We start from the raw sequence: 17,745 nt of genomic DNA, 5'->3' as shown, positions 1-17,745 counted from the left end.
TGTTGATGAGCGAAAGTACATCGTTTTCAATATCTGCATCGGATAAGTCGGAAGCCTGTAATAGTGCGAACAATATTTAGAAATTAAGTGTTTCCAACTCAATACAAAAGATTCTAAGTAATTCTGTCTGGATTCTGTTATAAATAGTGTAGTACCAAACAAAATTTCTATATAACTGCTTACGAACAATGTATGGGTTTACTTACATCAGCTTCCAACTTAAGTTCTTTTGGATAGTCATTTTCGAAATAATCGCGTATAATTCCTTTAAGTTGATTTGAGCGATCCGGGGCATAATTCGCACTAGTGCATGGTATATAAGTATTGTAGGCGACCGATGAAAGACCCTGAAAAACATACTGCAGCTGTATAAGTTGTGTTCTTTCTTGCTCGACGGTGCGATTATATAGGGTGTCAAGTGCATTATCTATTTCCTCAGGTATAAAATCTCCTGGGGCTTTTAGACGAAAGCCGATATCATAAAAGTTCACGTTAATGGGTGAGCGGCGTGGATATCCATCGACTGAAAAATAAAGCATGCGTTCAAATACATACAAAACCATTAGACATTGATATATCCCATCTAAAATTTTAGTTTCAAATAAAAAAAGTGATAAATAAATTAAGATGGAAAATACTTAGGAACTATTTTAAGGTTTTTCTAAATCTCCGCGAAATAAGGCCTAAACGTGAGTATCAAAAACGACTTTGCTAGAGCTCCTCACAATTTTTTACAGTGGGCTAAAATGTCCATTTTTTGACCGCAAAAGTTATTTTAAATATAGTTTTATGAATAAACTGACTTCCAACCACAGCTCGAAGATAGCTATTAACAAATTGAAATGTTCAGAACTTACCTTAAAAACTTTTGCACTGCAATAAAACTTATTTAATGCCTGTTAAGTTTCTAGCCATTTTAGAAGCCATTGAAACAAAAAAATTCAAAAAATGTATACCAATTTTTGTATATAATTATTTAGTATTTTGTACACATCGTCGCCTGGGTAAAAGATTGTCGTAAGCGCGATTTTGACGATTTTTAGTTCTAGATGCAGTTATATATTTTGAAATAAGGTCTTTCGATTGGTGTTATCAGTTTTTAGATATCTCCTCTAGTTTCCGAGATATTGACTACAATTTTTTCGATAATTTAGTAAAAATTTAGTTAGTTATGCAGTTATATTAAACAAATCAATATCTTAAAAATGGCTCTCACCATTTTTGGATATCTCTTTTAGTTTCCGAGGTATTGAGTTAAAAGTGTCGTTAATTTAGTAGAAATTTCGATCACATTTTGTCGTATTTCATAAAAAGTGGCTGCCAAATTGTGGACAAATGACGCTTTCGACAAAATTTTACTAAAGAAACTCATTCATAAACTCAAAACTAATTAACAATAAACATTAAAAAGTAGATAATTTAAGAATTTTGTGAACTAAGGAGTAACATTTTCAGAGACTTGGGAGAAAATCTACCTTCGCGTTTCTGAGAAATTGCATTCCAAACTTCAATTGCGATTTCCCACAACCTGCCGAAATTAACATGCGACAATCGTTTACCCAGGCGACGACATGCAAACAAATTGTGGGTCAATTTGGCCCACGAGCATATGTGAGAAGGCACAACTGCATGTTAGGTCAGTGCTTGACTTTTTGTGTCCTAAGTTCATTTGAACTGATGTGATTGTGATCAGCAGCTTTTCTTACTTGCAAGTTTCCGCTGGTAAACGTTTTTCCAGCGGAAATTTGCAGCTCTCTATCACGTTTTGCTATCTCAATTTCCCCTACTTTGCAAGTTTTTGGGTACGAGAACGCAAAACCAGTAAACGTTTTCTAAAACTTATTTGCCCTCAAAATCGTATGTAGGCAACAATATCATCAGCTGTTTGCTACAAAACAAAATGTGCGGAACTGAACGGTGAACTGTACTTCAGCACCCTCTCCGGCAAAAATGTTTTGGGACTTTAAACTTAAAAAAACTGTTTTTCGGAAAAGTTAAGTAGAAATGACAGTTGGAGGATTGAAATGTTCTAGCTGTCATTTTCTATTTTACGTGAAATTTCTTCGAAGTAGCGGTCAACCCATTATCCCTGCAAACATTAGGAGTGTCCTCGTACGCAAAACTATCAAGAGTTCTAGAAAACTTTTACTGGTTTAGGGTTCTCGTACCCAAAAAACTTGCAAAGTAGGGGAAATTGAGAGAGAAAAATGTGATAGAGCTGCAAATTTCTGCTAGAAAAATTTTTCCCAGCGAAAACTGGCAAGTAAGAAAATCAGCTGATCACAATCACATCAGTTCAAATGAACTTAGCACACAAAAAGTCAAGCAAGTGGCAAATTTTATTATTAATACTAGTATACAAGGAAAAAGATAGTAAAGTTATTAAGCACAAGGTTTGTTGAGTTTATTTTTAGTTAATTTACTATTAATCTCCAGGTTGTTTTATTCATTAAAAAGGTATTTCGATTCCAAAAGTATGCAATTGTATAAAATGTAAAATCGAGGAAAATGTACCAAGCAGAAAATAGTTGCGTTCGACAACACAAAAATTTGTAATAGGGTTTCCAAATTTTTACTGGGTGGCATTCGATAACGACAAAAAACTATCCAGTACACAAAAATTGAGAGAGCAAGCGTTCATTTTGATGCAAGAGAAGCATTCATTTTGTACTGGCAAAATTTTAAACAGCAAAAATTATCCATGACGAAAACATATGGTTGCAATTTTTGTAAATAAACAAAATTGAATTTTTCGAGTTTTGGTATTTATATGCTTTTTAGCTGCCTGCTATGTGACTTTATGATAGTGCTAACTAGTTTTTACTTCTAGAAATGTTCCTTTCCTTTTTCCTTCCATGGAGGCAACATGAATTTCAGTTTTTTTTTACAAATAAAACATAAACAAAGTCAGCTGGTGTGTCTTCTTCCTTCCCGTTTTTGCAAGTGATGGCTAATTTCCTGTTCGTTTACTTGTTTGCTTTTTCTTCTCTTTGGGAGAGAAATTTCGCTTACGCTCTTGATTTTGACTGTTGGCTGGTGTTGGCTAATTTTGTTATCGAACACAACTAATAAATTGCCAAATGACCCACCAATGGCAACTGTGGAAGTGATCAGCTGATTCGGAAGCTGCAAGTATTTGCAAATTTTGCGTTCTCGTACTTCTGTGGATTTTTTGTCTCTTTGAGAGCGAATACTGCTAAATTCTCAGAATTTTGTCTGCTGGATAATTTTGTCCTCTCAATACGAGTACACACCTATTGACGTTAGTTATAGATTAGAGAATGAATGGAGAACTAGCCACATTCTCCAATCTCAAACGTTAGAGAACGACTCGAAAAGCTATCGAGAATCCCAGCGATCTCAACAAAAATGGGTCATAGTTCTCGACTGGAGAAAATATTAATTCTCTAATCGAATTCTAATATTCATCTTTAATGGGATTCGAATGTGAATTTCGAACTGCTGTTTTGCTTTATTAAAAATAATCAGCCTCATTGCGAGAGTCGTGCCGAATGCAAGTCGTTTTTCGAGAGTCGAATCGTATCGAAAATTTAGCGTCATTGCCTAAAATTTCCACTCGACTAATGTATTAAAACGGAAGAACTTGGCAGTACTGCATAGTTTTCGACAATTTTCGTCGTTTACTTATTTCAGCACGACAGTAGACAATGCTAATGTTGTCGAGTCGTACAATTCAGCCTAATTTACGACTTACGCAATGAGGCTGTATGTCTTGTTTGTAAAATTTGTATGAAACGAATTTGCAATAAAATAATAATGAACTGTTTAAACTTAAACATCATTTATGATTCATTCATTTGGAACATTTATTTAAATTTGGATTGTTTCGCTAATCGTTCTCGAATTGAGTTCCAATGTAGTTCTCTAACTTCGTCATTCGACTCGAGAACGATTAGAGAATTACCCTAGTTATCTAATGTAGAAATCCAAATTACTCTAACGTTAGAGACTGTATTTGCTGGGATGATGGTAGGAGTCAATGCGTTAAAATGTTCTACAAAAAAATTGCACGCAAAATTTTACTAAAGTCCTCTGAAGACAAGATTTACATATGGGTGTTTCCATCGGAATGTCTACCGCGGCAAAAAAAAAAAAATAAATCACATATCTAATGTATTTACGGGCCAATTTGTCTGCTTTTTTAAATATATACTTGATATGTAAGTAGAATTTTTTTTTAATAGGAAACCGTATTTATGGCCCGATTTGGTTCGAGTTTGCCGTATGTAGTTGAACATAATAAATCATAGATTTCCAAAAAATTTACCCTGAATTGGCGTTGAAGTCATAATATAAAGTATATTTGACATAAAATGCATGTTTTATTTGCGTTAAAAATTCATTTAAAAGCAATATTAACAAAAATATAACGATGGAAATTTATGTCACGCCACGTGACGTTTCACACTTGGGGTAAAAGAAAATTGAAACAACTTGCATTAATTCAAAAAAGTCTTAAAACACCTAGAATTACTCCAAATAATATTAAAACAAGTTTCATGAAAAAAGCCATCCACAATTCGCACAGCTTTGCGGTATTAAGAACCATGCGGTTCGATTGTTTTAATTTTTCGGCTAAATGTAGAGCTCATTATGTGCTACACAAGGGTCTAAAAAAATAAAAAAAAATAAATGTTTTTCCTTGCTTGTATCTCTTTGAACCGTACGACTGTCACGTATGTGACGTATGGAAATACTCATATATCAGAAGCAGGTGTGGTTAAGTGGTTAGAAGTGCGTGCTAAGACTCCGTAGGACCTGGATTCGATCCCTGGTCCGGGCAACATCTAAATTAAAAAACGTTTTTTCTAACAGCGATCGCCCTTCAACAGTAAATGGCAAGCCTCCACTTGCCGTTCGAAGGGGGCGTAAAACTTGCGAGTGCCTCCATTTGCGTAAGAACATCAAGACGCATACCACAAATTGGAGGAGAAGCTCGGCCAAGTCACGAAAAGGAATTTTTTGATGAGACTTAATAAGAATATTAACTTGCTAGTATCGGAACTATTTGTTGCACGTTTATTTGCCAAAAGTTCTTTAACGGCTAAGCGTCAGTAATTCGAAATTGTATGCTGCGAATGACGATTTACACTAAAGCAAAAATCGACATAAGCTACTTTTCCATACGAATACAGATTTAACAAAAAATAAAAATAAAAATTTTTGTTTTTAGTGTCGCTGAAACCGAGTATGGGGGTCCCTTGGTTCCTCAAGGTCATCTAGAGGTCGTGCCAAGGTCATCCCAGGTCAAATTCAGATGAAACTTATTGAATTTTCAGGTTTATTCAATGAATTTTTCCCTACTTGACCTTCAAATAACCACGAACCTGACGTGATGGAGGCCAACGGACCTCAGCTTTTCATTCAGCGTGTCGAATAACATAGGGATATATATGTAGGTTTGGTTTAATATGCATACACTTTTTTTTGTAAACCTGTGTTATTAATTGAAAAAAGAATCGGTAAAGTAAGGAATGTGTGAAATTTATATGTACATATACATGTAGTATATACATGTATATACGTTAGGGTGCCTTTTTCCCCGACTATGATTCTTTTTCACTCCCACTTCAAAATTTAATGGGAAATACCTAAAAAAACCCTTGAAAATTTGAGTCCTTAATATTAAGTGCTCGACCATGGCGTGCAAAGATTTCTTGTTCGAAATACACGTAAACTTTGGAGACATTATTTGCAATTTATCTTTATTTTTTTTCAATAATATTCATATAAAAGTGAACGATCTACAGTGATGTGAAAAAAACTACGAACATAACATTTGGATCAGTTTTGGCTATTTTTCTTTTGCTTGTTTAATGTTTATTGTTTTTAATATAAAAATAGAGCTAACTAAAATTTAATGGGCTATAAAACTGCATACCTAAAAATTTTCCAATTGTTTTTTTTTTGTACAAAGTTTGAAATGTACAAAGTGTGAAATGCAGCAGGTTATGTAATGTGTACAGAGCAGGGTAAATGCAATTACATTACAATTACAATTACATTCCTCAGTAGCTGTAATTAGGAATCAATTCCTTAAGTTCACAGCAAGGCAATTGATTACTTTCTCAATTCCTTAGAAGTAATTTCAAATGTAATTCCTCTTCTTATTATTATTTGACGCTGTAACCGCCTAAGCGATTTTGGCCGAGTTCAGCAAAGCACGCCAGTCGTTTCTCTTCTCTGCCAACTGACGCCAATTGGAAACGCCAAGTGAAGCCAAGTCCTTCTCCACCTGATCTTTCCATCGCAGTGGGGGCCTCCCTCTTCCTCTGCTACCACCAGAGGGTACCGAGTTGAATACTTTCAGAGCTGGAGCGTCGGTGTCCATTCGAACGACATGGCCAAGCCAGCGGAGCCGCTGTATTTTAATTCGCTGCATTATGTCCATGTCGTTGTAAAGCTCATACAGCTCAGCGTTCCATCGTCTGCGGTACTCGCCGTCGCCAACGCGTAAAGGCCCGTAAGGCTTCTGCAAAATCTTTCTCTCAAACACTCCAAAAGCCGCCTCATCGGATGTTGTCATTGTCCATGCTTCTGCGCCATATACCAGCACGGGCATGATGAATGACTTATAGAGCGTGGTTTTCGTATGTCGAGAGAGGACTTTACTCCTGAATTGCCTACTCAGTCCAAAGTAGCACTGACATTATTATCGGTGTTAATACTGGTTCCCAAGTAAACGAAATTCTCTACTTTCATGAACCAAAAATACAAGATCACGTAAGAACGCGACGTTGTATTTGTAACTGGTTTTGAGAAAAGTTTGCGAAAGCGGGTTCGTCAGTTGAGCGTTTGTTTACATCACAAGCACCACTATTTTACACTTTTATTCAAGTAAAGAAGAGTTAATTCAACATGACAACACATTTTAAAGCATTTTGTTACATCATTTTACCTAAATTGTGCGTTTAAAGTGGCTGACAATAATTTTGGCTAATTTTGGTTTTCGTTGTTTTCTTTGCTTTGTTCACTTTTCGCTCGTTTTCCTGTTAAACAAGATGGCGTAGAACCCGCAAAAAAAAATCGACTTTTTTCACTCTCTTGTTCTTACGTGACCTTGTGTCTTTCGTTCATGCTCTACTTTCTCGAAATTGTTACTGTCAACAGTGACGTGGGTGCCAAGGCGCGAATGTGCTGACTGTTTGTTTGATGACAGGAGATACTTCGTCTTGTCCTCGTTTACCACCAGCCCCATTCGCTCTGCTTCCCTGTCCACCTTGGAAAAAGTAAAACAGACTTCGCCCTGTCTGAAACCCCGTTTGGGGGCGAACGGCTTGGAGAGGTCTTTCCCAATTCTGACGGAGCTGGTGGTATTGCTTAACACCATTTTACACAGCCGTATGAGTTTTGAGGGGATGCCAAATTCAGACATAGCGGCGTATAGGCAACTCCTTTTAGTGCTGTCAAAAGCGGCTTTAAAGTCGACGAATAGGTGGTGAGTGTCGATCTCTTTCTCGCGGGTATTTTCCAATATTTGGCGTATTGTGAATACCTGGTCTATGGTGGATTCGCCAGGTCTAAAGCCACACTGATAAGGCCCAATCAGTTCATTGACGGTGGGCTTCAGTCTTTCACACAATACGCTCGATAAGACCTTGTTACTTATGCTTAGAAGGCTGATCCCGCAGTAGTTGGCGCGAATGGCGGGGTCACCTTTCTTGGGGATTAGACATAGCACACCTAAATTCCAGTGGTCAGGCATGCGTTCATTTGATCATATGCTGACCAAGAGATGATGCATGCACCTTATCAACTCCTCGCCGCCGTATTTGAATCAGCCCTATTCTGCATTTCGATTCCGTTCCCGCATTCCGCTCCGCAAGAATCGAAATTAGGTATTCTGCGTTACGATCGAATCGAAAGAAGAAGAGGAAGAGAGAAAACATCTTTCAAAATCAGCTGTTTGCCTAGGAATGTGTGAAATCGAAACAAAACAAAGAAATATTTGCCACCAAACTATAGCAGCTTATGAAGTTAAAGTTTGTAAATATTTTAAAATAACTAAATATACCTAGCATTACTGTAATTTAAAATTAAAATTTAAGTGGATACATAATTATAAGAATGAAATCCATAGCCGCGGCGTTATTGCTTGAAGAGGAGAACGAGTCCCAGATTGCTGATGCGGAAGTTGAAAGGCGGAGATTTAGGGACATGTTTGATCTTTTTCAGATGAGTGAAGAGTCATAAGAAATTCATCTTGACCTGTATTACTCATCGCTCAAAGCCAGTGAAATTATAAACGTTGTTTGAGCACTCCACAACATTTGCATTTACTACAGAGTGGAGGATTTGAACGCAAATGAATTCCATTTTGAAAGCCGTCAAGAGTAGGAGAAGAACGAATCTTATCCTTCCATTGCAAATCGAATTCGAGACAACATACGCTCCTCTTTTTAAAATGTGCAATAATAAAAGCATCTATTTTTATGAAACTTCACATTTTAAGTATGTATGCATGTATGTATGCACATACATCTATTAATTTATATAAAAGGAATAAATGGTATTCAGTGCATTTCACAGTCTTATTTATAATGAAAACAAAAACGCCTGGATTTCCTCTTTGAAAACCTCGCGCAATATCCCTTTTGATTGTCTTTATTTGAGCAAATTTTTCTTATTGCCCGTATAACCGCTCGTATGTTTTATTTAATTTTTTATAAAATTTTATTATTTAAACCCACGAAAATAACAATCGAAACGTTCTCCGTCAACAAATTTGCAACTTAGAAAAACGGAACTACGATCGAAATGTAGAATCGGTATAATCGTAAATTTCGAAGATTGATCGAAAAGAAACGGAACGCAGAATACCAAAGTTGCCAAACGGAGAAAATTTCGATTCGAATCGAAATGCAGAATAGAACTGAATAGCTTAGCTGGCGGGCTGTCAGCTCCAGCAGCTTTGTGGTTTTTCAGCCGCGTTATTGCTATTCGTACCTCGTCATAGTCAGGTGGTGGAACGTCGACTCCGTCATCATAGACTGCGGGCTCAGGTTCTTCTTCTCCACAACTTTCCGTGCTGCTACCATTCATTAGGGCGGAGAAGTGTTCCCTTCATAATTTAAGTACGCCCTGAACATCGGTTACTATGTCGCCATTGTTGTTCTTTCAGGAGAACGCCCTGGTCTTGAAACCTTCCGTAAGTCGCCTAACTCTAGGTAAAATTTTCGGGCATTCTTCCTGTCGGCCAGCATTCCATGCTCTTCGCACTCACGTATTTCGGCCTCGCTCTTCTTATTGCGGCAAATACGTCTCACTTCCCTCTTCAAATCCCTATAGCGGTCCCACATAGCGCGCGTTGCGCCCGATCGCAGCGTGGCCCTGTAGGCGGCATCTTTTTTCTCTGCAGCTTCCAGACACTCCTCATCGTACCAGTTGTCCTTTCGGGCTCGCTGAAATCCGACTACTTCTTCGGCGGCGGTACTTAATGAGCGAGAAATGTGGTTCCACTGCTCGCATATGTCGGTTTGTTGAAGAGTGGTCTCCGAGAGCAGGTGTGAGAGTCGAGTAGCGAAAGCACTGGCAGTCAGTTGTGATTGCAGCTTTTCGACGTTAAGCTTTCCTTGCATATTTGGGCGCACATTTTTTGCTGCACAGAGGCAGGTGCGTATCTAGGCTGCAACAAGATAGTGGTTCGAGTCGATGTTTGGGCCTCGGAGTGTGCGTACGTCTAAAACACTGGAAGCGTGCCTTCCGTCTATCACAATATGATCGATTTTGTTTCTCGTTTTTCGATCCGGAGGCAGCCACGTAGCTTGATGGATCTTTTTATGCTTGAACCTAGTACTGCATACTACCATGTTTCGGGCCCCGGCGAAGTCGATCAGCCTCAATCCGAAGATCCAAAGATCCCATCCTTGCCCACCCTGGCATTGAGGTCGCCAAACACGATTTTTATATCATGATGGGGGCAGCGCTCATACGTGCTCTCCAAGCTCTCATAGAAGAGATCCTAGGATGCCTCATCCTTGGGCGCAGATGTGCGAGATGTTGAAGAATCTCCTTTGATGCGGATTGTGGATAGACGCCCGTCCACCGGGGTGAACGACAGTACTCGGCGACGGAGTCTCTCTCCCACCATAAATCCAACACCGAATTTGCGCTCCTTTACACATTCCGGACATTCCAGGTGCATGCCCTCACATCGTAGTCCATTAAACGTTTGCCGTGGTCGTCATCATAAGGGGGGGTCTCATCCGATGCTTTGCCTTGCTTCTTCACTGGAAGTGGTTTTTACGTGGCGTGTCCCAAACCCAGCGCACAACCCATTGCTGGGACGGCGGTGGTTTCGCAACCAAATACACGTTTATATAGCGAGCCGCTTGCTCCAAGCAGACACCCGCTTACAGCCGCACCTACTGGTGAACAGACTTCAGTGAGCCCTTAAACCGAATAAGTCGGAGTGGTCCGACTCTCTCTTTTTGCGGTGACCCAAGGCTCCATTCGGATTAGTTATGGCATTTTGGCATTGCATTTGGCATTGGAAGAAAATATATTACATTTTCAATTCCTTTCAAAGGAAATGGGGGAAAAATTATATTAGTAGCACATAATTTATTCAAATCACAATATGAGATTCCTTGTAATGGAATTCAAAAAAAAAAACAATTACATTTGAAATTACTTCTAAGGAATTGAAAAAAGTAATCAATTTTTTTGCTGTGGACTGAACGAATTGATTCCTAATTACAATGCCTTGTAATTTGTAATTGGGAGTAATTTAATTCTTAAAGGATTCATTACGACCCAGCTATGAATATGCTAGACTTTTATAACAAAAAAAAATTATAAGCATTAAGGAACAAGTAATTTTTACGCAAAAGAACACAACCGACTTCAATTCTTATATACAATTTTAGGAGTATCGTTCATTTTTTTCATTATCCAATGATCGGATCTAAACCAAATTTGTATGGGACCACCTGTGAGACACTACCTTTCCGATGAAATAAGAATTATCGGTTGACGTGGTCCAAAGTTATGCGGTAAGATACATAACATACGAATTAATAACCTGCTCCTTTTTTTGATGTCGGTTAAAAATATCCAAAACTGGTCAAAATGTCACTTAGCTTAATCAACTGACCACAAGGGTATATGTACTACCCTGCCCACCTAGAGTTCACACACTTCACACTTATAGTTCATATTTAGTAGAAATATATATATAGTAGAAATATTTCAAAGTGTATGAGCTAAAGGTGCGCAGGGTAGTATATCAAATTATCCCCTGAATTCGATTAGGGATGTGTATTTTCAATTCTCATCGCCATAAGCTTTCTTCGTTTTTTTTTTGGAATTTCTTGCAAGGCCTTGCACAAACTGCTTAAACATATTTTGGAGGTTTTAATTTTAATTACCTTGGGTCCACTCTAAATTTTTAAGTTGATATTTAACCACACCACTATTCCAGCCAATCGCAGCAGCAACATCAACCACGGAGAACTCTATTAAATTTGAATCGTCCTTAAATTTGTTTTGTTTTATTTCAAGCGCAATAGCCATAGCTAATGGGGCACATTCCTTGGCAGCATGTCTGCAAATTTTCAGTAAAAATATTAAGTATTTTACAGAACTCATTCACAGAACTCATTCAATTCAAGAACTCACTTTAAATACTTGGCACCTCCGTATGATATGACCTTGGCCATGGTATAGGCGTTGCTAAGCACACTAATATTCCAGCGAGAATCCAGCTCCAAATAGCACAGCAATGTAGAAATATTCTCCTCTGGTATGTCCAATTCTTCAACGGTCCGTTCGACCGATAATCCGATTTCATGGCCGGGACAAAATCGATTATTCACTTGCGATTCTGCATTAATCACCAATTCATTTTTGGCAGCTTGGGTTCTCTGATATTGCTCTTCCGACTGCCCCTTCTTGGCACAGGCACAAGGCACAAAAACGTGCTGCAACAGTTTGCGTATCACATGTCGATCGATTGAGTTCGCATAGATGTGTCGACGTAGTTCACATTTGTCCCCTCCACGCGCATCTAAAAAGAGATGGCAATGTGCTGGCTTGCCATCTCGACCGGCACGACCAATTTCTTGCACATAACTTTCGTAATTGCGGGGCATATTGTAATGAATAACGGCACGTAAATCTGGTTTGTTGATACCCATACCGAAAGCTATGGTTGCCACAACAATGCGTAGATCATTGCTCATAAAGGCGTTTTGTATTGTGCGACGCCGTGAAGACGGCATACCAGCATGATAAGGCTCCGCAGCCCAATTTACTCGCTTACGCTTTCGCTTGCCATTGGCTGAAGCATCTTTCTCTTTATATTGATCCTGCATACATGTGCGAAGGTATGAAGATACGCGTTCACACTCATCCCGACGCGTGCAGTAAACTATTATCGAATGGCAGTCAGTAAATCTGAAATTTTCAAGAAAATAACGCTTCGTAATAGGGTCAGGGAAAAGGTAATATACTATATACATATATAACCAGTGCTGGCCAAAATATGCAACATAATAAATAATAAACTAAATATGGCCTTAAATATATAAATATGTAAAAACATGTAGTACATACATAAGTTTTATTTCAGTTTTTCAATAATTATATTCAATCATATCGAAATTACAGCATAAAATTGCATGCTTTTTTAAATTACCAATCAAAAATTAACTCTAGTCATTTAAAATTTCTGAATAATTCGAAAAAGTCTGTCCATGTAGTCTGTAGTTGAAAAAAATTTAATTAAACTCAATTTGGTTAGTTAGTGCGTACTTCGATATTGTCATAGATCTTCACTAGTGGTTGTGAAGCCAGTAAATAATACATATGTATATCTTTGTATTAGCTATTTTTGCGTAGATAGATTTAAAATATTTAGAGATTTCGATATTGCTGTAGTCAGCAAATCATATTTCCTACATGAACAAAATCAAATTAATTTTAATTTTAGCCAACCAACACGCAAACTTCGAGAAGCATAAAAAATGTGGTATTTTCTGTTATACAGGAAATTCAGGCGAAGTAAAGTTAAAAATTTAACGCTTTCAATTCAAAATATTTCTGCACATGCGTTAAAAAAAAACAGCCAAAGTGCAGTTTTTATATGTATGTATTAGGGTGATTGACTAGGTTTTTCCAAATCGGTTACCACCGGTTTTTTTTTTGGCAATCTATAGGCGGTTTTTGTGAAATTTTGATTTTTCGAATATCAAATAAACCGGATTTTTTGATCGATCAAATAGTTTCAAAATTATATCCTAGGTTATTTGGCGATGAACAGTATGTCATATTTGAGTCCAATAAACGAATGCTTGGCGCTTAAACGCTTTCTACATGTTTTGCTGAGCATCTCGTCGCACGCGTGTTCTGCTTTTTTATGGCAGAAGTACACTCGGAGGGTTGCCATTTTCTGTCGAGAGGCGACAGCTGCTTGGAAAAACTTCTGTTGATGTTGCTGATTTTTATTCGTTTTAATTTTGATATGAAAAAAAAAAACTGTACTTATTTTGCTTTGCTCTTTTCTTAATAAAAGCTATATTTACTGTTAATAGTTTTATTGTATTTTTTGATCTTGACTTTATACCAAGATAAGCATTTTCGCTTTATAAAATCTATGTAAAATAAAACCGACTTTAAGTTTATTTTGCTTGTTGGGTTCTTAATCAATTATATAAATAGGCAATCATGTTTCCTTTACACCCCTTTTACGGCTAAACTGTACTTCTAAGGTATAAACAATTATATATCATTAGAAAGGTATTTTCATGCTGATGTGCAGGCAATTTTTAAAATTTCAAATTAGTTTAAAATAGAGCGAAAAAATCAATTCAAAAGTCACACCAATACCAATGCCATACATGTACATGGTTGGGGCGGAAATGCCTCCTAAATGTATGCTTTAATATTGATAGTGAATTAATGAAACGTGCTAAGCAGCAGTTTAGGAATAAGATGTATGTATGTATGTACATGAATAGATTAGCCTCAAACAAGGATGAAGATAATTTTGAGTATGGAGAAGAAGAAAGGGATAAATACAGAAATTAAAATAAAAGTAAAGAAACCTAGATATAAAGACAAAGAGGAAGGAAAATTTAAGTACCTAACCTAATAACAATGGTGAGGGTGAATATGTAAATGAAGAAAAGAATGGACATATTTAGATCAGGATAAAGGAAAAGATAAAGATGAAGACCAAGACGACGAAGATGAAGATGAAGATGAAGATGAAGATGAAGATGAAGATGAAGATGAAGATGAAGATGAAGATGAAGATGAAGATGAAGATGAAACACACCACAACTTAACCCCCACACCGTAATTCACCACACTTCAACTCTCTCACCACACCTTAACTCACCACACCTCAACTCACCACACGTTAACCCCCCACACCTAAATCCACCACACCGTAATTCACCACACCTCAACTTTCTCACCACACCTTAACTCACCACACCTCAACTCACCACATCTTAACTCCCCACACCTAAATTCACCACACCTCAACTCACCACAGATAAATTCACCACACCTAAACTCACCGCACCTCTTAAGCCCACCACACCTGAATTCAAAGCACCGTAACTCCCATACCCAATTCCACCACATCGCAAACCACCACACCCAATTTCCCCACATGACATGATATCACTTTATGTGGCATCAATGACATTGCTTTATTATTGATACTGAATTAAAGAAATCTGCTAAGCCGCAGTTTAGAAATCAGATTTACGAAGATTAAGATTCATGCAAGGAAGAAGGTAAAGTTGAATATGTAGAAGAAGAAAGGGATAAAGGCAAAGATTAGAATAAAAGTAAAGAAACCTAAATACAAACGAAGGTGGATATGAAGATGAAGATGAAGATGAAGATAAGGATAAAGATCATAACCCCTTAACTTTAACTCATCTTAACTTAAAAACTTACTCCACCTGAGCTCACCACTCATTAATTCACCACACCTCAACTCGCCACACCTTAACCCCCGCACCTAAATCCACCACACCTAAATCCACCACCCTTAATTCACCACACCTCAACTTTCTCACCACACCTTAACTCACCTCAACTCACCACACCAAAATTCACCACACCTCAACTTTCTCACCATAACTTAACTCACCACACCTGAATCCACCACACCTTAATTCACCACACCGTAACTCCTACACCCAATTCCACCACACCGCAGCTCACCACACCCAATTTCACCACATGACATGATATCACTTGATGTGGCATCAAAGGCAACATCATTTGGCATAAAATGAACCAAAATAAATAAGAGGTGAAAAAAGGGATAAAAAGGAAATACAACTGAAGAGTGTGCGATGTTATATTGTGGTGTGTTATGCTTCATATGTTATGTTATTTATTCTTATGTTATGGTTATGTTATGTTATGCCAAGTACTAAGCTAAACTCCGCTCCACTTAACCCATTCCAACTAATGTTATTTTAGCTCATTCAACTTACATAAACTATCCTTAATTTTATCGGTTGAATTTCAACCGCTGGGCGAACACTAGTACTCGTAAATAGGCATACATACATGTTTTTCGTAGCAGTGGCACTATGGGAAAATGTTATAAAAAGTTCATCATATTATCCATAAACAATGTTTGCTTAAGTAGAGAAATGTTTTCACGGAAGGCGAAGTACTTCGGTTTTATCTTTCGACTCTAAGCTCTGCAAAATGGCATTCCGACAAACTGGGGACTGTCGCCGTACGTGATTTACGGAAAATGATCATCGGAAGTATGCAGAGATTCGCATGCCCCGGCATATCAGCTGCTCTGAGCAGTGCATCTTGATAAGGTCTTTCACTTAAGGCCATGAGAAATCTTCATAATTGGAGCAGCAGCAAGAGATCCTTTCATTAAGAGAATCAAAATTGAGGAAAATTTTATTTAAAAAAAGCCGAAAATCCGCTTGCAGCAGGTACTTATTATTAGAGTACCTGTGGATATTTATACGTTCGTAGCTATTCGAACTCAGTGATAGTATATTTGTGGAATAGGCCTAGTCTATTCGGTGAAACGCAAATTTGTTAATTCCAAAGAAAGCACAGAAAATTTGATAAGTCCACGAAAATACAAATATTTTTCATTAACGTCGAATTTTAATTAAATGACTCGTATGTTTTGCTCTGTAGACAAAGTTTTGCCAAATATGTACTTGAAAAAAAATTATAGGATTTTTTCCTCTCTTATAAAAATTTAAAACTGCAATTTTCAACTCTATGCTAGTGATGTAATAAACTTCGTTAGACTTGAAAAAAGGCTCAAATCCTAAACGCATAAATAAAAAGGATGAGTTTCTTTTGTTTTCTGAGCTGCTGCACAAGGCACACAACAACTGTTAGGACCCTTTGTACCCTCAAAATACCTTTGTAATAAAATTTTTATTCCACATAATGTCAAATATTTTTATGAAAAATTAATATAAAATAATAATTACAAATTAACTATGGTTTATTGAATTAAAATATGTATATGTATCTTACCGATCACTTGTAAGTAGGGCCAATAACGCAGCATCTTTATTTTCGTCCTTTGATACGGACAACAGAAGATTATCTGGCAGTGGAGTGTCACTTATGACACCACGTACGCCATCCGTTATGCCTAAATGACTAATAATGCTTAGCCGTGTTGGTAACGTTGCTGTTGCAGTTAGGCCCAACACTGTGTGAATACCCAAGTTCTGTCTTAGAACTTTGCAAATCATCAGATAGCTAGGGCGAAAATTGTGACTCCATTGCGATACACAGTGCGCCTCGTCGATGCAGGCAAAGGCAATTGGTGGTAGTTGCCGCAGAATTGCGCCAAAACCAGTGGAACGTTCGCCAGCCACTACTGCTTCCGGTGACACTAACAAAATATCCACTTCACCAGCAGATATTTTCTCCATTACCTTAAGTTTCTGTTGGGGTGTTTGATTTGTGTGTAGGCAATGTGCTCGCAAAAAATGTGGCACACCGGTCACCTGATCTTCCATAAGGGACACGAGCGGTGATATAACTAATGTTATTGCCCGTCTGCGATGGCTATACAAATAAGCGGGCAACTGATAACATAACGACTTTCCGCTGCCGGTGCTTAGAGTAACTAACGTTGAAAGACCAGATAGTATACGCATAATTGCACGGTCTTGGCCTTTTCGAAAATTGGTATGACCGAACATACGCAATGCATCTGTTACTTCGGAGGGAACGTCGGTACGTACATTTCCTTCGGAATCGAGTTCATAAAGAGGACTGATATCGCCAAACTGTGTACCTGGTATTTTTTCATTCGTACTTGTCGAATGTAAACCGGCTTCTTTAAGAAAACTTTCTGGAATTTGGTGACCTACATATTTTTTAATGGGTGAAACTTGAGTAGTCGGAGTGGATAATTGTTCTAGGTTTATATTTTCAAGCTCTTCATCGCTTTCAAAACCCATACTATTCTCGCTTTCATAGTCATCAACAGAGTTACCATTACTTCGGTTACCGCCCGTGGTCTCCTCATCTACTTCTTCATCCTGCTCATCTGTATTTTCTTGCTTTTCTCTTAGGCAACCATCTTCACTGTTCTGATATAATGCAGTATTTGGTGCAGCTGGCAATTTCGATATATTTCTGCTGTGCACCACAACCTTATTATGAGCTGCCATACGCTCGGCTTCTTCAAGTGTTGGAAATGGTGAGGGATCCTCTTTGAGCTGTGCCGACAGCGGCAGCAAGGAGTCTCCC

The 17,745-nt window shown here is 37.8% G+C and overlaps 1 protein-coding gene across 1 annotated transcript in view; it reads right to left on the bottom strand.

The window, feature by feature from the left end:
- The window catches only part of LOC118746347 (ATP-dependent DNA helicase Q4-like), a gene marked incomplete at its 3' end in the record, with an annotated part of 18,173 nt that continues 428 nt past the window's right edge, over window positions 1-17,745 (bottom strand). The window contains 5 exon segments of the mRNA XM_036480201.1: window positions 1-55; window positions 207-523; window positions 11,391-11,566; window positions 11,641-12,417; window positions 16,513-17,740. Of these exon segments, the coding sequence (XP_036336094.1) occupies window positions 1-55; window positions 207-523; window positions 11,391-11,566; window positions 11,641-12,417; window positions 16,513-17,740 (2,553 nt within the window).

Source organism: Rhagoletis pomonella, unplaced genomic scaffold (assembly GCF_013731165.1).
Source record: "Rhagoletis pomonella isolate Grant_MI unplaced genomic scaffold, Rhpom_1.0 Rhpom_scaffold_00010, whole genome shotgun sequence".
Classification (NCBI taxonomy): Eukaryota; Metazoa; Arthropoda; class Insecta; order Diptera; family Tephritidae; genus Rhagoletis; species Rhagoletis pomonella.
This window is presented reverse-complemented; position numbering and strand designations above follow the sequence as displayed.